This window comes from Rhinatrema bivittatum, chromosome 3, assembly GCF_901001135.1.
Source record: "Rhinatrema bivittatum chromosome 3, aRhiBiv1.1, whole genome shotgun sequence".
NCBI classification, from domain to species: Eukaryota; Metazoa; Chordata; class Amphibia; order Gymnophiona; family Rhinatrematidae; genus Rhinatrema; species Rhinatrema bivittatum.
In genome coordinates this window covers 537,294,814-537,321,704 of record NC_042617.1, presented here as the reverse complement: position 1 = coordinate 537,321,704, position 26,891 = coordinate 537,294,814, and the positions used below count along the sequence as shown (strand labels likewise).

General features: G+C 45.3%; 1 protein-coding gene across 1 annotated transcript in view; it reads left to right on the top strand.

Annotated features, from left to right (window-relative positions):
• Nucleotides 1-26,891, top strand: part of IFT172 (intraflagellar transport 172) — a 649,332-nt gene that overhangs the window by 107,857 nt on the left and 514,584 nt on the right. The window contains exons 12-14 of the mRNA XM_029596359.1: nt 4,490-4,543; nt 10,108-10,211; nt 17,913-17,998. Of these exons, the coding sequence (XP_029452219.1) occupies nt 4,490-4,543; nt 10,108-10,211; nt 17,913-17,998 (244 nt within the window). The remainder of the gene's footprint in view (nt 1-4,489; nt 4,544-10,107; nt 10,212-17,912; nt 17,999-26,891) is intronic.

Here is a 26,891-nt window from a genome sequence, read left to right as displayed (position 1 = left end):
GGCCAGGTTGTGGCTCAATTGTGCTTAAGGGCTGTTTTTCTAAATAAGGTTGGGAGGTCAGAATGGGCTGTGTCATGGGTTCTGGCATGGGAAGCTGAGGATACAGCGAAGTTGCTGTCCCTGAGGGAGTTTGCGGATATGGTGGGGGAAGAGTGTGGGGGGTAGGTGTACTAATGGGCGGTCTGTCTGCGTCTTTACTGTCTGCTTCTAAGGACACATGAACTGGAGATGGCGCCTTGAGAATTTTAGTCCTTATGTGTTCTAGGGCTTCTGTGCACTTTTGCCAGAGTAACAATTGCCGTATGGGAGCGCGCGGAGGCGCATGGAGGCTGTTTCCTATCTTAATCCAATCGTGGACATCCAGAGTTCCAGCCTCCGGATACTACGGGCAAAGGCAGGCTATTTCACCTATCAATTTTTCTAAGTCCCCTAATCTGATTTGTGCTATTTCTCCCCTGGTGATGAAATAATGATTCTTTATTATTTTTTGCAGCTCTTTTGCATGAAGCCTCTGCGGAGCTGACAATTCTCCCCCCATACTCACGAATGTTGGGAGCAAACTCGCTGAAAAATACTTAGGATTGCGGGAGCGGGTCTGCTCTGCGGTGCGCACCTATGCTGTTCCAGCCAAGTGAGCAGGGGGTATCACGTCGGGGTCACCAGATGTCACGGCAATTAAGATGCATCAGGCAGGATTCGTGGTGAAGGCTCCCGGGAACGTTTTCTCACACCACCCCCCCCCCCCCCACCCCGGGGCTCTCCTTTTATTGTACATTATACATAGCATACAGATGTGCCATAACATCATTGGCTCTTGTAAATACATGCCCCTCATATTATTGGCTGCTGCAGCCTTTATACCATATATGCCTTTGTCCTGGCCTTTTGGTGAGTACAGGCAAGCGGGCAGTGTATTCAGGCAGGGAGGCAGTTGAGATGTGCTAACCTAGCTGCCTAAGTGTGACAGCCGCATAAGAGGAAGTAGGGATGTGTCAAGAGCAGTTTCGTGGGCTGCTAAAGCTTATACTATATATGTGTATGTCTCATGCAGGCAGCTGCGTGCATGCAGACAGACATCCTGTCTTTAAGCAATGGGGGCTGTTTACAAGCTTAGATTTCACGGTGGTTGGGTCTTGCTGTGCTCTGCATGTTGGAGATAGGGAAGTCGAGGTATGTGAAAGGGCTGAGTCAGTAGGATTTGCTAACCCACTGCATCAGCTCATAATTCCCTACATCATCGCAGCTGTATGCACAGGAGAATTCCTGGCTTCTCTGGATCTGATGGAGGCATATTTGCACATTCCCATCCGCGAAGATCATCAAGTTCCTTTGCTTCATGGTCTTGGGAATGCATTACCAATTCTGCGCTCTGCCCTTTTGTCTCGTGACCGCATCCCGTACATTCACCAAGGTCATGGTGATTGTGGCAGCGTCCCTACGGAGTCAAGGCTTCCTCATTCATCCCTATCTGGACGATTGGCTCATCAGGGCAAAGTCAAGGGAATGCTGTCTGGAAGCGATCCACAAGGTGATCACTCTCTTGAAATCCCTAGGCTGGCTAATCAATCTTGTCCCCTCTCAGTCATTTGAATTTCTGGGAGCCCGGTTCGACTCCTTTGTGGGAAAAGTTTCTCTCCTGACGGACCGAATGAACAAATTGATGGGGCAAGTTCGTCGCTTGTTGGCACTCCCCCTGCCCAGGGCCTGGGACTACCTTCAAGTTCTTGGCTTGATGGCATCTACTCTGGAGGTAGTTCCCTGGGCTTTTGTTCATATGAGACTAGCACTGCTTTCCCGGAGGGATCCCAAGTCAAAGAATTTTCAATTCCCTCTGCCGCTCACCAATCACGTCGGGTCCAGTCTTGGGTGGTGGCTTTGCCCACACAACCTATCTCGAGGGGTGCATCTGGAAGTTCTGAACTGGATAGTGGTGACCACGGATGCCAGTCTCTCCAGCTGGGGGAGCTGTTTGCCAGTATCTTTCAGTACAGGGCAGCTGGTCCCCAGAGGAGTCCGGATGGTCGATCAGTTGCCTGGAGACCAGAGTGGTTTGCTTGGCCTTGCAACACTTTCTCCCTCAATTACACCATCAGGCAGTTCGCGTCCTGTCCGACAACGCGACTATGGTGGCCTATATCAACCTTCAAGGAGGAAGCAGGAGTCGAGATGTAGCCGACGAGGCGGAGCTACTCATGGCTTGGGCGGAGCAAAATCTTGCGATGCTAGCGGCTTCTCACATTGCCGGGAAGGACAACATACAAGCGGACTTCCTGAGTCGGAGGCGCATAGATCCCGGAGAGTGGGAACTCTCAGACAGAGCGATGGATCTCATTTCTCACAGATGGGGGACTCCCCACATGGACTTGATGGCAACGCGGGACAATGCCAAAGCTCCTCGCTTTTTCAGTTGCAGGAGAGATCACGATGCTGAGGGGGTCGATGCGCTAGTACTTCCCTGGCCAACCTCAGTTCTCCTGTACGTGTTCCCTCCTTGGCCTCTGGTAGTCAAGGTGCTTCGCAGAATAGAGGTCCACCCAGGGAGAGTAATCCCGTGGCTCCCGAGTGGCCCGACGTCCGTGGTTTGGATCTCAATCTGGCCATGGATGGCCCTCTACGTCTCGGGCATCTTCCGCATCTTCTCCGTCAAGGGCCTATATATTTCGACCAGGCAGCTCGCTTTTGTCTAGTGGCTTGACTTTTGAAAGGCGGAGATTAAGGAAAAAAGGGTACTCTGAGGAGGTGATCACTATAATGCTACAAGCCAGGAAAACGTCTACCTCTCTTTCATATGTTAGGGTATGGAGGGTTTTTGAGACGTGGTGTCGTGAGTGAGAGATTCTTCCAAGTCACACTACAATTGCTCAGATGTTAAGCTTTTTGCAATGTGGATTAGCCAAGGGCTTGTCTTTTAATTTCCTCCGGGTACAAGTGGCAGCCTTAGGCACTCTGGTTGGTAGTTTGGTGGCATCACATCCAGATGAGGTGCGTTTCCTCAGAGGAGTAAGGCATTTGAAGTCCCCTGTCTGGTCCGGTATGTCCGTCGTGGAGTCTTAATTTGGTTCTTCACGTATTGTGTGATCCGCCATTTGAACCCATTAAGTCGGTGACGTTGAAGGACCTCACCTTGAAAACGGTGTTTTTGGTAGCTATATGCTCAGCTCGCCGAATTTCTGAGTTGCAGGCTCTCTCCTGTAGGAAACCCTTTTTGAGAATCTCTGACTCGGGAGTTTCTCTCCGAACAGTTCCGTCCTTTTTGCCTAAAGTGATCTCATCTTTTCATTTAAGCCAATCTGTTGAGTTTCCGGCTTTTCCTCATTTGTTGAGCGATGTTCAACATGCACGAGAGCTTCACCAGCTAGATGTTTGGCATTCCTTGTTACGTTACTTGGAAGTCACAAATTCTTTCAAACTCTCAGATCATTTGTTTGTCCTATGGAGCAGTCCCAGGAAGGGTCACAAGGCGTCTAAGACGACTATTGCACGATGGTTGAGAGAAGCCATCTCGTCTGCATACATTTGTAAAGGAAGACCTGTTCACCTGTTCCTGAGGGCCTGAAGACCCATTCTATTCGCTCTCAAGCAGCTTCGTTGGCCAAATGCCAGTTGGAATCGCCTCAGGAGATTTGCAGAGCTGCTATTTGGAAGACGCTCCACACATTTGCTCGCCACTACCACTTGGACTTTCAGGTGCCCGGAGATTTTGGCAGTGGCGTATTGTGCATGGGACTCGCGAGGGTCCCACCCAGTTTAGGGAAGTTTTGGTACATCCCATGGTCTGGACTGATCTGGGTACGTACAAGGAAAAGAAAATTGGTTCTTACCTGATAATTTTCGTTCCTGTAGTGCCACAGATCAGTCCAGACGCCCGCCCAAAGACTAGGAGTGGGTAACAGGGGGATCTGTAAAGTCCGCACGCGCATATTCAGGTTATGTTATTGCAGCATACTAAGAAAGAAAGCTACGGTTACATGTTTATATGTTCGTTCTTATTGTTCTGTTCTTGCTTGATTCATTGCTAGAGTTATTCTGCTTTGATACTCTATATACTGATCGGATGCAGGAGGCACACCAGGTTAAGTGAGGGTGCCTTTCAAGTTTTTCTCTGTCTCCACCTGCTGGAAGTGAGGCATAACCCATGGTCTGGACTGATCCGTGGTACTACAGGAATGAAAATTATCTGATAAGAACCAATTTTCTTATCTATTTTACTTGCATATATTGAAAACTGTAAAAAAGCCATATAAAAGTGGACCTAATCGACATTCAGCTTATATATGTCATATCAGCTGGCATTGTGGCGGTTCTATAAACATAAAAGAATCTTTTAAATTTATGCTCGTTATTACTTTGAAATAAATGACCAGAAACATTATTCATTTTAGTTTTTGTCCCATTTTCAAGTTTTATGATTTTCCGGTCAATCTTCACCTACTGTTTAGAAGCAGTGGCATAATGTACTATATTATAATTGTATTTTGCTGTCTTGCAGGTGGCCTGGCAAGGATCTGGAGGGAATGAAAAATATTTCTTTGAAAATGAAAATGTAAGTGCAATTTGGTTATGAAACTAGCTTTGGGATGTTTTGTACATGATATAGTTACTATTATGATCCTATAAAGCTCTTCTAATACATGAGATACCATGAACTTCTGACTTGAAAAGCATATGTTGCCATAAATCTAGAACATCAATAACACTCTATATTGATATTGATAGGGAGCCCAACTTTCAAAACTTTGCGGTACACCATTTGCATGTGTAAGTGGACATGTAGAGATTTTTGCTAGTACTTTATAAACTGTGTGGTGGGAGCAGTATTGTTTATAAAATACTGCAAATTTCTGCCCCAAAAGTACGCACAAGTGTATCAGCACACATATGTACTTGTAACATGCATGTATATTTTACGCAAGTAATAATTGAAACAATTCACTTGTAATAACCCAGAATTAAACATGGAGGCAGGTATGCTACAAAGTAAGTGCATACTGCAATTTTGTAAATAAATATTTATTCCAGGACAAGCAGGATGCTAGTCCTCACATATGGGTGATGTCACTGACGGAGCCCTATTGCAGGAAAACTTTCTGTCAAAGTTTCTAGAAACTTTCAACTGGCCCTGTGAGGCCACTGAGCATGCCCAGCATGCCATGATATTCTCTGCCACAGGGGTCTCTCGACAGTCTTTGTTTTGAGCAAGGAGCCTTGTGAGTTTTCTCACAGAGTTTGCTGACTGAAAAGTCACTTATTTTCTCACTTTTTCTCCCATAAGGGATCTCTCTCAGATTTCTACCGGCTGGTGAGTAATCATAGTCTCGTTTTTACTCCCTGAGTAAAAACTTTTTTCTCATAATTTTTTCCCTCATTTCATCGACGGCTGTCGATAGAAAATGGCTACCGGATTTAAAAAAATGTCCTGTCTGTAATCGGACAATGTCAATTACAGACCCACACCTCAAGTGTGTCTTTTGTTTGGGGGATAAACATGATGTCTCAACCTGCCCAAAATTTGCAGAGATGACTCCCAAAGGAAGAAAACTTCACCAAGAGAAGATGGAACATCTTTTTCACTTGCAGCTTCTTCCTTCTCCCTCAACATCATCAAAATCGTCTCTGGCCGGAGTTTCAAAAAGAATAATATTGAAAAAACGTCATCCGGAGGGGTCCAGGGATCATCCATCACCATCGACAGCATCGACAAGGTCAGTAATCGAGAACCGGCCGAAACACCGTCACAGACATCGGCATACATAGACTCCAGCAGCGCTTCTCTCCCCAGAGGAACCGACCGCTAAGCGGCTTAAACTACAGGAAACACCGCTACCCTCGACGCCGGGGCCTTCACCTTCCAAAGAAATAACAATAGCCGAACCTCCACAGGGCTCTGTGGAAGGGGTATCGACAACTCCACCGCCACCGCATTCAGCTGCTCTGCATCAGCGGTTCTGCAAGAATTGACGGATTTTATCCGGCAAGCGGTGCTCCAGGCCCTTAAGGAACAGATACCTACTCCGGTGCCTTTGCCAATGCCGGTGCCTTCACTGATGCCGGTTCCTGAACCGATGTTGGTACTATTACCAATGCCGGTGATTCCACCGAAGCTGATGACTCCATCGATGCCGACGATTCCGTCGATGCCAGTGCCTACACCGATACCAGCCATGGTGCCACCGGCACGGCCATCGATGACACCGACGCCATCTCCGATTCCGGCCCCGAGACCATCGATGCCAAGCTTACCTGAAGACCCAGGACATCCAGAACTGGAACTCTATGAACTTTTAATGAAAAGACTTGATGAGGTAGTCGGTGTTCTTCCTCCCATACCTCGTAAAGAACAGCCGGAAGACATACCCTTCGATGACCCACAACCAGGTCCTTCAGGGCTTCCTCATCTACCTAGACCTTCTCCACAACCTAGAGAAGATCCATATGATACTTGGGACGATGGTCAAACAGACACGTCATCTGAAGATTTCATGTCAGATCCTTCACCTCCAGACCCAAGAAAGAAATCTTCACCGGAGGATTTATCTTTCACCAATTTCATCCAGGAAATGGCTGACACCATACCTTTCACCTTGGTGACAGAACAAGATTCAAGGCAACATACATTGGAGGTTCTCCAATTTGTAGACCCTCCAAAGCAGGTAGTAGCCATACCTGTCCATGATGTTTGGGAATTTGGGAGCATCCATGCTCGGTGCCTGCTGTAAATAAAAGAATGGACACAACATATTTGGTACAGTCTGCTCCTGGCTACCAAAAGTCACAGCTTCCACACCAATCAGTGGTGGTGGAATCTGCACAAAAGAAATCAAAGAGGATAAGACCATATTCCTCAACTCCCCCGGGAAAAGATCACAGATTGTTGGATTCCCTGGGAAGGAAGGTCTATCAAGGAGCCATGTTAAATTCTAAAATAACTTCTTACCAATTATACATGACTCAATACCAAAGAAATCTGTGAAAACAGATGCAGGAGTTTATACCATCCTTACCACAACAACATCAAGAAGCAGCCCAGGCAATTATCCACAAAGGGCTGGAAGCGGGCAAGCACGAGGTCCATGCTGCCTATGATGGCTTTGAAACAGCATCCAGAGTGGCTGCATCAGGTATAAGTGCAAGACGTTGTGCTTGGCTTAAAGCCTCGGACCTCAGGCCTGAAGTCCAGGAAAATTTGGTTGACCTCCCACAAACAGAGGCTTATACATCTTGAATAAAATTGTAAAATGGTGACATCTGTAACGTAATAAAAACTTTGATCTATTTGTGTAAAGATGTATTTAAAATTTTTTTCTTAAAGATAAAAAATTGTATGTATAATAGCAAACAAATAATGACCAAGAATATTATTCATCTTTACCTTAAACACTCTTTGGACTCAAATCCAGTTCAGACAATAATAACCTATTTGTAATAGTAGGTGATTCACAGTAATAATGAATCTGTAAGAGATGCACATATCATAAATAAAGTAAGAATTGTGTATAATTACTTTTATTGTTCACCCCTACCGTAGGGGCTATGGGAGAACCCATAGGAATTCCCGAAATCTGCAGGAAAAAACGAGTTTTATATGAAAAAAAGTTACATGTTAATACCACCTCCGCAATATCCATCAAAAACTTCAATTTTCTTTCAGAAAACTCCAAAGCTGTCAACTCCACCCTGATAATGTCCAACGCTGCCCCTTGGGGTACATTCGTGAAAAGTGCTGTAATATCTGCAGTGGACAATAATGTCTCTTCTAAAAAGGCAGGAATATGTTCTACATGATTTAAAAAATCAATTGAATCCTTAATATAAGATGGTATCAATATTAACTTGGGTTGTAATATCCTATCCAAATATTTAGCTAAAGGTTCTAATATCGAACCTACACCTGACACGATAGGTCTTCCTGGGGGGGACAATAAGGACTCGTTTTTTCCTGCAGATTTCAGGAATTCCTATGGGTTCTCCCATAGCCCCTACGGTAGCGTGTTTATACGTTGCGTGTTTTGAAGATAAAGTGGTCTATACTTCCCCTTTGTGGAATAAAGTGGTCTGGTGGGCAAGGTACATCGACGATGTCTTTCTGGTTTGGAGGGGTTCTGCAGATGATTTAAGATTATTTTGGCAAGAGATAAATGCAGGGGATCGACATTTAAAGTTTACTTTTACTATAGATACGTCTTGTGTACCCTTTTTGGACATGAAGGTTTGTTTGATTGATAATAAAATTGTTAACATCCTGGCTCGGTTGCTCCAGTACACAGAAAAGCTGACACGACCTACCTCTTTCAGTCAGCTCCATGCTTTCGCAAACCTCAATTGGATCACCAATCTGTGGTTGTCTAATCTGCCCAGAAAAGAGCAAGGAGATCAAAACCTCACACTTCCTTTCTCTCAGGCAAGGAACAGAAATTTCTAGATGCCATTGGTTGCCGTGTTTTCCAGGGATCAATGCTCATCTCCAGAATTGCCTCTTATCAGCTCTATATGACCCATTACAACAGAGTCTTATTTAAGCAGACTTAAGACTCCCTGCCTCTGCAATTTCAAGAGCAACTCCAAACCCTAGAAAACAAGGGTTTTGAGGCAGGCAAGCATGAGATCAGATCATCTTGCATGAGGTACGCGCGTAACCCTTTTAAAACGCTTCTGCGCGCGCCGAGCCTATATTGCATAGGATTCCGGTGCACGCAAAGCCCCGGGACGTGCGTAAGTCTTGGGGCTTTCTTGGGGTGGGCGTGTCAGGGGGAGTGATGCGGTCGGTGCGTCATCGCGGCGTGTCGGAGGCGTGGCGCAGTCGGCGCGTCATCGAGGGGGCGTCTCGGGGGCGTGACGCGGTCGTCGCGTCATCCGGGGCGGTGCTGTGGGTGTGGTTTCGGCCCGGGGACATTCCAGGGGCATGGCCGCGGCCTCCAGACCAGCCCCCGGACTGGAACATGGCGCGCGGCAGCCGGCCCGGCGCACGTAAAGTTACGCCTGCCTCAAGTAAGCGTAACTTGTGCGACAGAGGTGGGGGGCTTTAGATAGGTCTGGGGGGGTGGGTTAGGGAGGGGAAGGTGGGGGGAGGTGGAAGGAAAGTTCCCTCCGAGGCCGCTCTGATTTTGGAGCGGCCTCGGAGGGAACAGGCAGCGCGCGCAGGGCTCGGCATGTGCAAGTTGCACAAATGTGCACCCCCTTGCGCGCGCTGACCCCGGATTTTATAAGATACGCGCGGCTATGCTAGCCGCGCGTATCTTATAAAATCCGGCGTACTTTTGTTCGCACCTGGTGTGCGAACAAAAGTGCACGCGCTGTGTTTTAAAATGTACCCCTCTGTGAGGGCCATGGCGACTTCAATAGCGCACCTACGCTTGGTGCCGCTTCCTGACATTTGCAGGGCTGCCAACTGGACTTCTCTCCATACCTTTACAGCCCATTATTGCTTTAGACAAAGCCGGAAGACAGGATTCCATCTTTGACCAGTCTGTCTTGTGCAACCTATTTACAACGTGACGTACCAACACCCTTCCGCCTGCCCGGTAGGGTTCAGGATGCCCTCTGCCAAATTTCATCCCAGGCCTAGTGCCTTGCACGCCTGTGTACATTTGGTGCATGCTCGGAAATCCCCAGCTCGGTACTCACCCATATGTGAGGACTACCATCCTGCTTTTCCTGTGAGAAAGCAAATGTTGCTTACCTGTAACAGGTGTTCTCACAGGACAGCAGGATGATAGTCCTCACAAAACCCGCCCGCCGCCCCGCGGTGTTGGATTCGTAACGTTTTCTTATTTTATTTTTCGGCACTACCTGTAGCTTTTTAACAAGACTGAAGGAGGACCCCTGCTGGCTGCAGGGTTAGTGCCATGTGGGCATGCCCAGTAGGGGCCAGTCAAAGTTCTGGAAACTTTGACAGAAGTGTTCCGTGATTGGGCTCCATCCTGTGATGTCACCCATATGTGAGGACTAACATCCTGCTGTCCTGTGAGAACACCTGTTACAGGTAAGCAACATTTGCTATATTAATGTGCATTATTTACTGTTCAGGATAATTGGAGTTAGTATATTACCCAGAATAGTGTTTACTGCTAAACTGAACATTGATAGAATTTTTTTGTTGTCATTTTATAGGTGTGCATGATCTTCAATGCAGGAGAACTGACCTTGGTGGAATATGGAAACAATGAAATCCTAGGCTCTGTTCGTACTGAGTTTATGAATCCCCATCTCATCAGGTAAATTTTAGATCTAGCCTAGGTATGAAGGAAGGAGAAGGAAGTCTTCCAGAGTGAAGACAAATCAGTTTTTTGTCAAGGGAGAGGGCATTTAGCAATTTAAAACACATTTTCCAGAGCAGACTCCTTTCTTCTGCTTCCTAATAGATCTGGGCTAATGCACTGCTGTGATTCATCAGTATGGCAATTCTTATTCTGGGTTAAAATACTCTGGCTAGAATGTATGTATTGGTAAATCACAACAAGGCTGGACAATGAGGAAGAATGAAGTTTAGTAGGGAATTCAGCACATGGTGTTGCCAGCCTGACTTCATATTGTATTAAGATTTTTGATCAGTGTCTGTCTTTTGCTCTAATAGAGTTTGATTCTTGTACTTTTGGTTTTCTATGAAAAATCAAGGTTACAAAAACCAAAAGATATTGGAAATTGATTTAGGAAACAAATTTGATTTCAATTTCATGGTGACATAAAGTTACAACACTGACGGTCTGATTTAAGAAAAGATTTCTGCCATTTTATATCTGGTGGAAAGAGCCGTATTACATTAGATCCTGAGTGTAAGATGTAGAACAGTTCTGTGCACGAATCAGAAGATGAATAAAAAAAAATCAGTAAAGGTCTTTGTAGATAGGATAACTGATCCGGGTTTTAGTACTGGCAAGAAATAAATTAGCAGAACTTTGGATATATTGGAGCCTGGAGAATTGGTACTTGGGACTGCTGTAGAGTAAAAGTTGCCATGATAGGGCAGGAGGGGAAATACATGTGTTAGCCATTAAGTAATTTTTTCAGGACCAATATGATTGCTAATACTTTCCATTATTATGCAGAAAAAGAGTCCTAGATGTGATAGAAGCAATCTTATAAAGTAGATAGGGATGTTTACATAAAAGAGGCATGTGAATGGAAAAGAATATTCTAATATCTAGAAAGATGCCCAGGCTGTGAAGAGAATATAAGATTAGATGAAAGGAGAAAAGTTGAACCGATGCTAATATTCCCTGTAATGCATTCCAATCCCATATAGAGAGATCTTATATGGAAGAGTCAGAGTAACAAGGAGTTGATATAAGTAAATTAGCTGTACAGGTGTACAGTTGGAGGAGAAGTCCATTAACTGCTATTAATCAAGTTGACTTAGGGAATGGCCTCTGCAATTACTGGCATCAGTAGCATGGGATCTTCTTGGTGTTTGGGTACTTACCAGGTTCTTGTGGCCTGGTTTGGCCTCTGTTGGAAACAGGATGCTGGGCTTGACGGACACTTGGTCTGACCCAGCTTGGCAATTTCTTATGTTCTTAATTTTTAAAAGCCTTTTCCTCATGTAAATGGCTACTTCCCTGTACGTACCCAGATCAGTCCAGACTGCTGGGTTTTGCCTCCCTTCCAGCAGATGGAGACAGAGAAAAACTTGAAGGGCACCACCTGCAGCCCCCTCCAGTATTTCTCTGTCTCCAGCAGATGAAGGTGGCAGAACCTGCGGTCCTGGTACTTAGGTGTTTTAAAACAAACAAACAAACAGCAGGAATCTATATTCAGTCTGGCTAAATCAGAGCTATTTCTTTAAAAAAAAAAAAAAAAAAAAAAGATCACTTTGCCACCCAAGGGGAAGTTTCTTCTGAGCTTCCCTCCTTGGTTGTAGGCTTGGCGGGGTTTAGCTTCTAGCAGCCCTCATTCCCTGAGCTATTCGAAAAAAGTGAGTAACTGGGGGGATTTACCGGTGGGCCGGTCCCTCCCCCCCCAGCCAGAAAAGATAATAAATTATTCCTCTGGTGAGGCCTCAGCTTCTAGCTAATTGCCATGTAAAAAAAAAAAAAAAAAAGGTTTTCAGCGGCACATATGGTCTCCCGGGCTCCGGAGGTTATTTTTAGGCTTCCCTCCTCTGCACCACAAAAATGCCATGCGCCTTGTGTTGTGGTGCCGCTGTATCCCCGGGGGAGGGGGCCCCCTCCCCCGGGGATACAGCGGGAGCAGAGGTTTTCACGGGAGAGCCGCGTCGCCGGCTCCCCGCAGGCACCACAACACAAGACGCATGGCATTTTTGTGGTGCAGAGGAGGGGGCCCGATGGGAGGGGGAAGCCTTCAGCACGGTCCCGTGGTGCGGGTAAACCGCTGCTGTCTCGTGGAGCTAGGCCTGTTCCATTCCCACGGAGCGTGGGAAAAGTAACCATTTTGTGTTCCTTTGATGCTGCTTCAGATTTCTCTGCAGGGGGAGAGGATCTCCCTCCGCAACTGTCTCCACACGATTGGAGCCCTGGGTCTCCCCTGGACTCATCGCCAGCCTCCCCTGAGACTCTAGGGACCTCCCCCCCGTGGGGAAATTTAAAGGGCCAGTCGCCTTTTTCAGCAGACTTTGTCTTGTTAATGCATAAGGCTTATTTAGCTAGCCTTATGCCATCAGGGGATCCGGATCCTAATCCGGGTCAGCCAGTGACTGGACCCCCCGTGAAGGATTCTAGGGCAGATCCTCCAGAGGTGTCTCGCATTCGGGTGGGCTGGGGAGTGTCGGGTCAAGATGATCATTCGGCTGTAGGAAATCCCTCTCTGATGGATCCGCTTCAGGCTGATGCAGATGAGGATTCAGAGCGCGTGGCGCCTGTGGAGGGGGATGATCCTCTGGTCCTTCGGTTGCTTTGTAGGGATGAATTAGACCCGATGAACCTGCATATCCTCGCAGAGCTGGGGATTCAGGTCCCACAAGTGCCGCGGGACAGGACACAGTGAATCCAGTCCTTTTTGGTCTACGCCCCCTGGCTAGAACTTTTCCTTTTCATCCCATGTTACTCCAGCTTATGTTCCGGGAGTGGGATACTCCAGAAGCTATCCTTCATGTGGGGCGGGCTATGGATAAGTTGTATCCGCTGCTGGAGGATTCTCTGGACCTCCTCAGGTTCCTAAGGTGGATGTGGCTGTGTCGGCAGTCACGAAGCATACGACTATTCTGGTTGTTGGGGCGGTGACCCTTAAGGATCCCCAGGATCGTAAATTTGAAGCTCTTCTCAAGAGAATCTTTGAGGTGTCGGCCCTTGGTATTAGGGCAGCAATTTGCAGTAGTTTGATGCAATGCACGAGCCTCAGGTGGGTACATAGCTCCTGGGTGCCAGGGAGCTTTCCCCGGAGCAGGCGAATCGTTTGGAGGCGGCATTGGTGTATGGCGCCGATGCTTTGTAAGATCTCCTTCGTACTTCTTTCCGCACGATGGCTTCCGCAGTGTCGGCCCGCAGACTTTTGTGGCTTTGTAATTGGTCAGCCAATGCTTCGTCCAGGTCACAGTTGGGAGCGCTTCCCTTTAGAGGGAAATTCTTTTTTGGAGACTATTTGGAGCAACTCATTAAATCCTTGGGGGATAATAAGGTGTACATGCTCCCTGAGGATAGGCCTAAAGCCTCCAGGGGTCTTCCTATTCTCGTTTTAGGGTTCAGCGCTGGTTTCGTCAGTCTAGACCACCCACCTTTGGACAGAGGCAGCCATCAGGAAGGCCACAGTCTTGGGCTCATTCTTTTCGAGGCCATAGACCTGCCCATGACAGTGTCACTCCTGGTTCAGCGGGAGCTAAGTCCTTACAATAAATAGTGCCGAACCATTCCTCCATTCCAGTCGTATGGGGCAGCTATCCCTATTTTATGAGGAGTGGGTCAAAATAACATCGAACCACTGGCTTCTAAACATCATAGAACACGGTTACACGTTAGATTTTGCTCGTCCTTTACGCGACCTGTTTCTGGTGTCTCCCTGCGGGTCCTTGGAGAAACGACGCCATGTGACTCAGACGCTTCGTCGATTGGTAGACCTAGGAGCTGTGATCCCGGTTCCTCTGGATGAGCAAAGGACCAGAAGATATTCAATTTATTTTGTGGTTCCCAAGAAGGAGGGGTCTTTCCACCCGATTTTAGACCTAAAGAAGGTCAACAGAGCCCTTCAAGTGCCCCATTTTCGCATGGAGACTCCATGGTCCGTCATTGCCTCCATCAGAAGAGGAGAGTTTTTAGCTTCCCTCAATTTGATGGAGGCATACCTAAACACATAGGGATTCGCAAGGACCATCAGAGGTATCTACGTTTCTTGGTCCTCGGCAGGCATTATCAGTTTCAGGCCCTTCCATTCAGGTTGGCCATTGCTCCCCGTACTTTTACCAAGGTGATGGTGGTGGTGGTGGCGGCTCTCCGGCGGGAAGGGTTTCTGGTTCATCCATACTTGGACGATTGGCTTATTCGAGTGAAGTCAGAGGACCTACGCAGGAAGGTGGTTGGCCAAGTGATGCAGACCCTTCGCTCTCTTGGGTGGATCATCAATCCTGCCAAATGTCATTTGTGTTCTGCACAAATCCTAGACTTTTTGGGAGCACGTTTCGATACAGGGATCGGGAAAGTCTTCCTTATGCAGAAGCGGATAGACAAGCTGACGTCTCAGATTCGTCGTCTCTTGTCCCTGCCAGTTCCCAGGGTCTGGGATTACTTGCAGGTGTTTGGTTCTATGGCATCTATGCTGGAGTTGGTTCCCTGGGCCTTCGCTCATATGAGACCGTTGCAGAGGGCTTTGCTCTCACTTTAGGCTCCCAGATTAGAGGAATTCCAGATTCACTTGCCGCTCCAGGAACCCACCAGGTCCAGTCTCGATTGGTGGCAGATCCCTGAACATTTGACTCGAGGGATGGATCTGGAAGTCCCTCAGTGGATCATTGTGACAACGGACGCCAGTCTCTCCGGTTGGGGGGCAGTTTGCCAGTCCCAAGCAGTGCAAGGCCAATGGAAAGAGCAGGAGGCGCAGTGGTCCATCAATCGTCTGGAAACAAGAGCGGTGCGACTGGCTTTGCGAAAATTCCTTCCCCTCATCTGTCATCAGTCAGTGAGGGTGCTGTCCGACAATGTGACGACAGCATACATCAACAAGCAAGGAGGAACGAAGAGTTGTCCAGTAGCCTCAGAGGCGGACAAGCTCATAGCCTGGGTGGAGTGAAATCTTGCCAGGTTAGCGGCTTCTCACATTGCCGGGGTAGACATCATTCAGGCAGATTTTCTGAGCCATCAGTGGCTGGATCCCAGAGAGTGGGAGCTGTCTGAGGAGGCGTTCAAGCTCTTAACTCATCGGTGGGGCGTTCCTCGCTTGGATTTAATGGCGACTCGGACGAATGCCAAAGCGCCTCGCTTCTTCAGTCACAGAAGTGAACACGGGGTGGAAGGAGTGGATGCTCTTGTCCTTCTGTGGCCCCGCAAAATTCTGCTCTACGTCTTTCCTCCTTGGCCCCTGGTGGGCAAGGTCAAGAAAAATAGAGGCCCATTGGGGATGGTGATCCTTGTAGCTCCGGAGTGGGCACGGAGGCTGTGGTTCACAGATCTAGTCAACCTAGCAGTAGACAATCTGCTCCATCTAGGTCATCTTCCAAATCTACTGAGGCAAGGTCCAGTATTTTTCAACCAGGCAGATCGCTTTTGTCTGGCGGCTTGGCTTATGAGAGGAAGCAATTAAGAAAGAAGGGTTATCCGGATACAGTCACTTCCACTCTTTTGCGGGCATGTAAATCATCGACCTCTCTTACATATGTTCGGGTCTGGAAGGTTTTCGACTCTGTGTAGTGGATTGAAGGTTTCCCCTTGGCACGCCTCAATAGTTCACATCCTCGCCTTACAGGAAGGTTTGTTGAAGGGGTTAGATTACAGTTCTCTAAGGGTTCAGGTGGTGGCCTTGGGCTGCTTATGAGGCAAGGTGGAAGGAGCGTCTCTAGCAGCTCATCTTGATGTAGTGCATTTTCTTTGAGGTGTGAAGCACTTGAACCCTCCTGTCCGGGCTATTCGTCCCTCTTGGAGTTTGAATTTGGTCCTACGAACGTTGTGCGAACCTCCTTTTGAACCACTTAAGCGTGTTACTTTATAGAACCTAATGCTAAAGACAGTTTTTTTGATGGCTATCTGCTCGGCTAGGAGGGTGTCTGAGATTCAGGCCCTATCTTGTCCATGATAGGTTTTCAGATAGGTTTTCAGACTCAGGTGAATCCCTTTGAACGGTACCATCTTTTCTTCCTAAGGTTGTATCGGCCTTTCACATGAACCAGTCGGTAGAGTTGCCGACTTTTCTGGACTTGGATCAAGAATCTCCTCATGCTCCCGAATTGAGGAGGTTGGATGTCAGGTGGGTACTTCTGCATTACTTGGAGGTCACTAATGAATTTCGACTGTCAGATCATCTCTTTGTCTTATGGAGCGGTCCTAAGAAGGGACATAAGGCTTCCAAGGCCACCATTGCCCGTTGGTTAAAGGAAGCTATTGCTTCAGTGTCCATATGTCACGGGTGCACAGTTCCGGACGGTCTTAAGGCTCATTCGATTCAGTCTCAAGCTGCATCCTGGGCAGAAAGCCAGTTGGTCTCGCCCCAGGAGATCTGTAGAGCGGTGACTTGGCGACTTGGAAATCTTTGCAAACTTTTGCTCCGCATTACCATTTGGACGTTTGGGCTCCGGACTCCGAAGGTTTTGGTAGTAGTGTTCTTCGAGCGGGGCTTTCTAGGTCCCACCCCATGTAAGGCAGCTTGGGTACATCCCAGCAGTCTAGACTGATCGGGTATGTACAGAGAAAGGAAAATTTGTTCTTACCTGTTAATTTTCATTCCTTTAGTACCATGGATCAGTCCAGACGCCCGCCCAGAGTAGAAGTTGTTCAATTGGTGAGTCCGCTCGAATCCTTTTTTCTTCAGTTTTACTGGAAGACTGCGTAGCAGAACAAAGATTTCAGAGTGCTCTTGACCTGTATTTAGTTTTTTGTATTCCATTTCCTTAGGTTTGATCTAGCCATTGGATTTGGATTGCTGTTAAAAGTTAAAATTCAATTTCTGCTTTGATACTGTTTATACTGAAGGGGGCCGCAGGTGGTGTACCGTACTTACAGGGGGTGCCATTCAAGTTTTTCTCTGTCTCCATCTGCTGGAAGGGAGGCAAAACCCAGCAGTCTGGACTGATCCGTGGTACTACAGGAACAAAAATTAGCAGGTAAGAACAAATTTTCCTTTACATGGGTATAAGAGCTATTAGAAAATTGCCAATTCTGTATGCAGGTAAAAGTATGCTCATAATTCTACAAGATGCATAGTTTTGCCCACATTCTCATGGACAAATTCCCAGGGCAGGGTTAGGTTGGGGGAAGCAACCGCACATAGTTTTATTTTTTCAAAACTATGTGTGGTGTATTTACTCAAAAAATATCCACAGAAAGAGCAGGTGCAAATTTCTGCAGGTACTTTTTTCCTTGGGCAGCTTTCAAAGGCAAAGTATGTGTGTACTTTCCCTTTGAGAACTGGTGCAACTTGGGCAGATGAAAGTACCCATAGACTTTGCACGTTTTAAGCAACGGAGGAGTTCCTGAAGGAGACAGTGATTGGGTATTACCAGCCCAAGAAGAGCAGTGATCTTTTTTTTGCATATGGTTAGAGCAGTGAGCTGTGAACAAGGGAAACCAAGGTTTAAATCCCACTGCCTTTCCTTGTCACATTGGGCAAGTCACTTTACCCTCTGTTGCCTGATTTACTAAGACTTTTCTCCCATTCTGTGCTGATGGGAAACGTGCTTGGTAAATGAGGCCCTTAGATTTTAAACCCCTGGGGATAGTAAAGTTCCTACAGTACCTGAATGTAATCTGCTTTCAAGGGCCAAAAAGTAGAATATAAAAGTCAAATAAATAAAAATATTAGTGGGTGATTTTTCCTCCTAACAGTGTTCGCTTGAATGAGAGAAGACAGAAGGGTGTAGAGGACAGCAAAAAACTCTCATATCTGATAGATATCAAGACCATAGCTACAGGTGAGTGTGAAAGCAATAGGAATTGATGGAACTTGATTTAATCAATCTGGCAAATTAAACCAGGCTGCAGAGAAAGTGACCTTTGATCAACCTTGCTGGACGATTTATAACTGTCATTGCACTACATGTAGAGGTCAGTTGTAATCACATGCTAAGTCTCTTATCACCCAGATTACCTCATACAGTATGGTCATATCACTTGAACAGACATATAAAACTGCAGCTGCATTCTAAGGCTATTTGTCACAGTAAGGCTATGGGGTTTTCAAAATGTTTTATTACAGTTGAAACAATCATGTTCTTATAAATTTAATAATCAAAATTAGTTATGGAGAAAAACTTGGGTGCCAGGCAACATCTTTCAGGAGCCAGGGGAAAATGTTTGTTTCTTTTTCTTTCTTCTACACCCATCTAGAATGATTTGATTGAATCCCTCTTCCAGCTGATAGAGGTAGAATACTAGCTTTTTTCTTAATAGTGTAACTCAGTCTATTTAAACTAGGTGCAGAATGAATAACCCGTATTCTCTGCCTCTTCATCCAGTCAGACCAATCCAGGCAAGACAAGTAGGGTTGTGTACCCTGACCAGCAGGAGACAGATATATAGATACACTGATGTCACTTTTTTTATTTTTTGTTTATTTAGTTTATATCATTTATATAATGAAATAAAACAAGAAATAAGAGAAATTAATAACTGTTGGATTCGTGGACCCTTGAGCCGGCTAGGACAGATGATGACTCACCGTGGGAAGGCCCACAGTAGATGTCGAAGCCGGGAGGCGGCACAGGGCAGGAGACCGGACGGATCTTCACCACTGGAAGCCCGATGTCCCCCCAGGAGGAGCCCGTGAGGACCCGAGCCGCTTGGACTTACGTGCGATTTCCTGTGGGCCGGTGTCTGAAGAGGAGTTCCAGAGGATAGAGAAGAGTAGAGCTGAAGCCAGGAGGCCAACTGGAACTTCACCACTGGAAGCCCGCGGTCCCCCCGAGAGGAGCTCGTGAGGACCCGAGCCGCTTGGACTTAGGAGAGGCCTTCTCGATGAAAGCCGGAGTCAGGAACCAGTGGACAGAAGCCGGAATCAGAAGCCAGTAGTTGGAAGCAGCAACTAGTAGCTCTCAACAGAGAGTGAACCTTGTTGCAAGGCAAGGCACAGAGGTGGATGCAGGGTTTAAATATTCCTGCAGCGTCTGACGTCATCTCTGGGCTGTCCTCCGTCTTCCCGTGCTGGGCCCTTTAAATCCAGAGCCCTTGCACGCGCGCATCTAGGGGGCAGACCCAAGCACAGAGGATCGACTGCTTCTCCCTCAAAGAGGGAATGCCGCGGCAGAAGCTAGACTGGGCCTTGCCGGCCGAAGAGAGGTTCCAGCGGCTCAAGCCGGCCCCGAGGTAGGTGGAGGGACCGGGGCACGGCCTGGGACCGTAACAATAACAATACAAAACATTAATACACTTCTTATATGTATCTATGCTGACAGCAGCATGTTAATAATCTGTCTCCAGTAGATGGTCGGATACGCATCTTGTGCTGTGGACTACGTACTGGTAGGCTAAATAGTAAAGCATTAAGGAAAAAGGCTCATGAGGTGAAAGACTTGAACTCTGTCTCTCAATGGAAGGGGGTGACTGGGTTATCTTGGAAAAAAAGAAAAGGGAAATTCAGGTTTTAGCTTCTGAAGAGAAAGCTTTGGACTCCCCCTCTTAGTGGAGCATTCTGGGACCAGGGAGCTTCCTTTGCAGTAGAGGAGGACTGGAAGGCTCATCTGCATACTGCTCCCAGCATCCCCTGGGAGAGGAGTCCAGAAGTCACCGCAAGTGATCCAGGGATTGGCGTCCATAGCCCAGCTTCCAGAGGCCCTGCATTCCTTTGCAGTAGAGGAGGACCGGAAGGCTCATCTGCATACTGCTCCCAGCATCCCCCGGGAGAGGAGTCCAGAAGTCACTGCAAGTGATCCAGGGATTGGCGTCCATAGCCCAGCTTCCAGAGGCCCTGCATTCTTTTGCAGTAGAGGAGGACCGGAAGGCTCATCTGCATACTGCTCCCAGCATCCCCCGGGAGAGGAGTCCAGAGGTCACCGCAAATGATCCAGGGATTGACTTCCACAGCCCCAGCTTCCAGAGGCCCCGCACCCTTTCCAGTAGAGGAGGACCGGAAGAATCTCAAACCCTTCCATTAACTGAGCGAAGATTAATTTAACTGTGGTTAAAGAGGATTGGTAAGTATAGCTTTCTGAAATTTTTGGGCTTATAAAAGTTTGGTGAAAGGTGAAATTAAGGGATATATTCTTTAGAGTTTGTGTGTGTCTGAGGTAACAAGCAAGCCAGAGATAGTTAATTCCAGTGTCTGTCTTTCCCACCCACTCAACCCTTGATTTTTAGGCACGAGACACTTTCTCATCAAAAATCAATCAGGGTCTTATCTAAATCATACTATTGTACCAGCCCTTAGTGAAAGTTTAATCATCCCCTTGTAGGACACTAGCTGATTAATTAGTAAATTCACCTGTAAATTTAAACTACTCTCATTTCAACTCCCTTAGTATCTTAAACTTAACTAGGAACTCAATAAAACTAAGATGAAGGCAGCAGTCCAGCAACAAGAGGGAGGCTTTCCAGTCTTTTGCATTGAGTGTCACATGTATGATTTTTTACCCACCGGTGAGAGATTGTGTATGCGCACTCGGTGCAAAGAGCTCCTGGCTCTCAGGGAATGAGTCCGATCTCTGGAGGCTAGAGTAGCAGACTTGGAGGAGCTGAGGGAGACAGAGAGGTACATTGACGAGACCTTCAGGGACATAGTAGCCAAGTCCCAAATCCAGTCTGGCAGCCCTAGTGCTGCCTTGGATCAGAAAGGTCTCCCAGTAGGAGAACATCACCCTGGTGTAGCAGGAAGTGATCCTGTAGCAAGGACCTGCTCTCCAGGTGATGTATTGTCCTCTCACAATTAGGGTTAGGCCGGCCATCATAGTTGGTGATTCAATTATTAGAAATGTAGATAGCAGGGTGGCTGGTGGACGTGAGGACCACCTGGTAACTTGCCTGCCTGGTGCGAAGGTGGCAGACCTCACGCGCCACCTAGATAGGATTATAGACAGTGCTGGGGAGGAGCCGGCTGTCGTGGTACATGTGGGCACCAACGACATAGGAAAGTGTGGGAGAGAGGTTCTGGAAGCCAAATTTAGGATTTTAGGTAGGAAGCTAAAATCCAGAACCTCCAGGGTGGCATACGTAAATCACCTGGACCGGATGGTATACACCCTAGGTTTCTGAAGGAACTAAAAAATGAAATTTCAGACCTATTAGTAAAATTTTGTAACCTATCATTAAAATTATCCATTGTACCTGAAGACTTGGAGGATAGCTAATGTATCCCCAATATTTAAAAAGGGCTCCAGGGGTGATCCAGGAAACTACTGACCGGTTAGCCTGACTTCAGTGCCAGGAAAAATAGTGGAAAGTGTTCTAAACATCAAAATCACAGAACATATAGAAAGACATGGTTTAATGGAACAAAGTCAGCATGGCTTTACCCAAGGCAAGTCTTGCCTCACAAATCTGCTTCACGTTTTTGAAGGAGTTAATAAACATGTGGATAAAGGTGAACCGGAACATGTAGTGTACTTGGATTTTCAGAAGGCGTTTGATAAAGTTCTAGGAAAAGTAAAAAGTCATGGTATAGGTAACGATGTCCTTTCGTGGATTACAAACTGGCTAAAAGACAGGAAACAGAGAGTGACAATTTTCTCAGTGGAAGGGAGTGGGCAGTGAATTGCCTCAGGGATCTATATTGGGACTCTTACTTTTCAATATATTTATAAATGATCTGGAAAGAACTACGACCAAGTGAGGTAATCAAATTTGCAGATGATACAAAATTATTCAGAGTAGTTAAATCACAAGCAGATTGTGATAAATTGCAGGAAGACCTTGTGAGACTGGAAAATTGGGCATCGAAATGGCAGATGAAATTTAATGTGGATAAGTGCAAGGTGATGCATATAGGGAAAAATAACCCATGCTATAGTTACACAATGTTAGGTTCCATATTAGGTGCTACCACCCAAGAAAGAGATCTAGGCGTCATAGTGGATAACACATTGAAATCGTTGGTTCAGTGTGCTGCGGCAGTCAAAAAGCAAACAGAATGTTGGGAATTATTAGGAAGGGAATGGTGAATAAAACGGAAAATGTCATAATGCCTCTGTAACGCTCCATGGTGAGACCCCCACCTTGAATATGACATTTTCCGTTTTATTCATCTCTTTCTTGGGTGGTAGCACCTAATATGGAACCTAACATTGTGTAACTATAGCATGGGTTATTTTTCCCTATATGCATCACTCGTCATATTTCTAGGGTGGCATGCCTAGGATGTATACCATCGTATTCCTAGGGTGTATACCATCGTAGCACCTAATATGGAACCTAACATTGTGTAACTATAGCATGGATTACTTTTCCCTATATGCATCACTCGTCGTATTCCTAGGGTTGCATGCCTAGGGTGTATACCATTGTATTCCTAGGGTGTATACCATCCGGTCCAGGTGATTTACTACTCTTCAGTTTATCAATCAGGCCTATCACATCGTCTAGGTTCACCATGATTTGGTTCAGTCCATCTGAATCATTACCCATGAAAACCTTCTCCGGAACGGGTATCTCCACCGAGTGTGTGGATTATGTGGGCTACAAATAGCAAAAATAAATAAATAGAATTCTGTACAGTTCTGGTCGCCACATCTCAGAAAAGATATAATTGCGATGGAGAAGGTACAGGGAAAGGCGAATGGAAAAGCTCCTCTATGAGGAAAGACTAAAGAGGTTAGGACTTTTCAGCTTGGAGAAGAGATGGTTGATAGAGGTGTTTAAAATCATGAGAGGTCTAGAACGGGTAGATGTGAATCGGTTATTTAGTCTTTCAGATAATAGAAAGACTAGGGGGCACTCCATGAAGTTAGCATGTGGCACATTTAAAATTAATCGGAGAAAGTTCTTCACTCAACGCACAATTAAACTCTGGAACTTGTTGCCGAAGGATGTGGTTAGTTCAGTTAGTATAGCTGTGTTTAAAAAAGGATTCGATAAGTTCTTGGAGGAGAAGTCCATTACCTGCTATTAATTAAGTTGACTTAGAAAATAGCCACTGCTATTACTAGCAACGATAACATGAAATAGACTTAGTTTTTGGTACTTGCCAGGTTCTTATGGCCTGGATTGGCCACTGTTGGAAACAGGATGCTGGGCTTGATGGACCCTTGGTCTGACCCAGTATGACATGTTCTTATAATGTAAACAAAACACATACAGCCAAATTATGATCATTACAAAATAAGAAACATGACAATATAATATCATTAAAAACATAAAATCACATAAATAAAAGATAAATACTAAAAAACATACACTAAAGAAAAATAGGCAACATTTGATAGAAAAAACCTATAAGATCTGATATATATCCATGTTAAAAGCTTTTTAAAATAAAAGGCTTTGATCTGTTTCCTGAAGGTTACATAGCATTGGATGTTCCTGATCTCCTCCAGCAAACTATTCTACAACTGTGGACTAGCAACATAAAAAGTTCTCTCCCTGGTCTCATCAAGGCAAGCAAGGCGTCTTGTTGGTTTGTTTGATGTTTCACGTAAATCCAAACTCACTAGCCCAAATAACAAACGTAATCTGGGGACATATTTTTGATGAAGGGTGAAGAAGGAATACATATGGTCTATGAAAGCTGGGAAATACCTTTGAATGAGCGTGGCCAACTGGAAAGGGAAAGAAAGGTTTACAACATGTTTGGATGCCCCCTGAAGCAGATTTAACATCGAAAAGTGGATCCATGTCGGAGCTAGGATCTGAGTGTAATGGCAAGCTAAGTAGCTATTTCTGAACATAAGAACATGCCATGCTGGGTCAGACCAAGGGTCCATCAAGCCCAGCATCCTGTTTCCAACAGTGGCCAATCCTGGCAAGTACCCAAAAACTAAGTTTATTCCTTCTCATAAAAGGAACAGTCATTTAAAGATATCACTCTGATTGGACCTGAGTACAATGATACATATACATACAGGTAAAGTTTTTATTAGGATAAGAAAATAAAATATAAAAAAATATATTTTTGGGATGAATAAAGCAAAGTTGGACCTAAGTGAGAACACAGTTTGTGGGTGATATAAACTGTACTCTGGGGGTCCTACAAAAGAAACTATCTAGCATGATAAAAATTCTTTGATGTACAAAAAAAGTATAAAAATATATAACTGGGTGACGTGAGTTTTTTGGTGTTTGGGATTCATTTTTGTAGTCCCCAGATTACGTTTGTTATTTGGGCTAGTGAGTTTGGATTCATTGATCGGAATTGCTTTATCCCACATGGCGCCGTTAGGGGGAGAATGGAAAAATGGTCAAAGTTTTTCATAGGAACAAATTTCAGCAGTAATTAAACAAACCACATTTGTTTCCAAGTTGCTTTGCGCTTGTTTGTTTTTCTCTCCCCTGCTACTATTTGTGGTTCTTTGTTCCCCCTTCCCTTTCCCCTGTTCATTGTATTTTCCATGCTATTGTTCCACTGTAAACCGATTTCGACTAATACCGGTATAAAAAAATTCTAAATAAATTTAATCCGGGTGATACAAGTGAAACGAGTTGTTCATGAACAGACTTGACAACTATTTTGAAAAGTTTGACTAGAGCGGAGATGCATCAAGCCACGATGGTAGAGTACATTAAGTAACAGATGATCCCACGGGGCTTACTGTGATGCAAAAGGAGCCAAGAGTTTTTCAAGAGGATTCCACCTTTCTATCTAAATGGACCTACGGTCTTAAACAACTGTTCCTTAGATCTGATGTTGCTGATCGTGGAACGAACATCAGCATCTATCACTGATTTACAGAGAGAAGTGACAGACATTAAGACACAATTGCAGACATCAACAAGCGCCGATATTTATGAAGCTTCTCATAAGCAATTAGCGTACCATTTCCCAGTTCAGAACTTAACTGAAACATTTTAAGATACAGAAGTTTTGCAGAGATGAGCAGGATTACAAATCTGAGCAAGTTTATTTTTGACGCTCGAAGAAAACTGAGTAAATGTCCTCATGTGACGTTTCAAGATTCATCAGAAGACTCGCCAGTGAATAATGATGAGAAAAGAGGCCCATCACAGAGACAGACCCCAGCACTGGGACAATCTCAGCCTTCGGGTTTTTTGGGACATTTCCGAGAAAACAACAGAGGTCATCCGGGGAGAAATTACTCTCGAACATGCTCAACGGATTGGGATGGGCCAATGACTCGGGCACAGCATCACAAACTACAGCTGTAATAAATCTTTCGAATAATCCTCTTTCAAATGAAATGATTATAGCTTTGAATAAAGGCTTGCATATGTCTCTGAAAGTCAATATAATTATTTTCAGACAAGGATTGATCTTTTTTTGTTTTTTTGATCTTTACAAATTAAATTATATTTTCATAATGGAGACTCTTTGGTGTATGATAATTCAATTATTGTTCCAAAATCCCATTGGATACTTCCGGAACCGATTGATCCCATTATTGCCACCTTTATACAGTTGGTACTGCAAGATTTAGACAGTTTGGAGCATTCCCATAATTTTGTCCGCAAATGGTTATCTAAAGATTGGTCAGATTCTCAGCATCGAGCAATTCAAGTTTTGTCTGCCAATCCGGATGTGGTAGTTAAATCTGCTGACGAAGGTAGAGCCATTGTGGTGCAGAATAAAGTCGATTATGTTAAGGAAATTCCTCTCGACTGATCACACTTTGGATTTACAAGTCCATATCTCAGATATTGTACAACAAGGTTTAAAAGAGGGGTTTCTTTCAAATAGAGAAAACTTGGGGGATAGAGCATGGGGGAATGGAGTGGAGACAATACAAAGTGTGTATGGGAGTGGGGAGCCGGAAAGTTACAGGCAAATAACTGGGGGTTGTAGCAAGCAACTGATACTCCTGCCCTGTCCATCCTGAAAAAATGTCTTTCAAAACAAGCTTTTATATGTAATTCTGGTCTTGCTTTAAATTTCAGCTGAATTCACTCAGGTAGTCAGTCTTCTCTGGTTCCTATTCTTTGCTTCTCTGCTATTAGCTGACTAAGCTCACTGATGATTGGAAGCTAACCTTGCATGGTTCAATAGCTGGTATTGTTAATTCAGAATAGGGGTGAAGCTTGGCAGCAGTGCTGACAGTTTAGCATAGTTGATAAATGATGGGATTCTACTACTACATATCTTTTCTATAGCGCAAAAAGATATTCACAGCACTATAGCAAGCTACGTAAGAGACTGTCCCTTCTCCTTAGAAGTTACAGTCTATTCAAGACAGACAAACAGGACAAATGCTGAGCTCCCACTCTGGGCCACTGGCTAAAGCACCGGAGGCTAGACCAGCAATGGTCTATGATTTAGCTGTTAATGTAAATGGAGTTGGTAATTAACAGCATCCAGCAGGGCTACCAGAAGCTTCAAGTAGGGTGAATAACAGCTACCAACAAGCCTAATAGCCACAAGCAGTACTATGAATTTTAAAGTTTAGATTAATGGAGGTAAAGTAACTGTAACCTGTGGCTAGTTTGATTCTTGCTCACACTACAATCTATTTAAAAAAAGGAATATGATTTGTAAATTAATATTTTTGATTATTATTAGTTTTAGGGTTGCAGTATTTTCAGTTTTGGGTTCCAGAATCTTGAAAACTCTTTGTAGAGGTATCTGTGCCATGTTCATACAGTGTAGTCTTATTCTTCAGTCTCTGTACCATTTTAAGAACTTGTTCTTTGCCCTTACACTCCTTTTTTGTACTCATGAGCAGAACAGTACACACTTTTCCATGATCCAAAGTGATTGTTTATTTTTCATGTTCA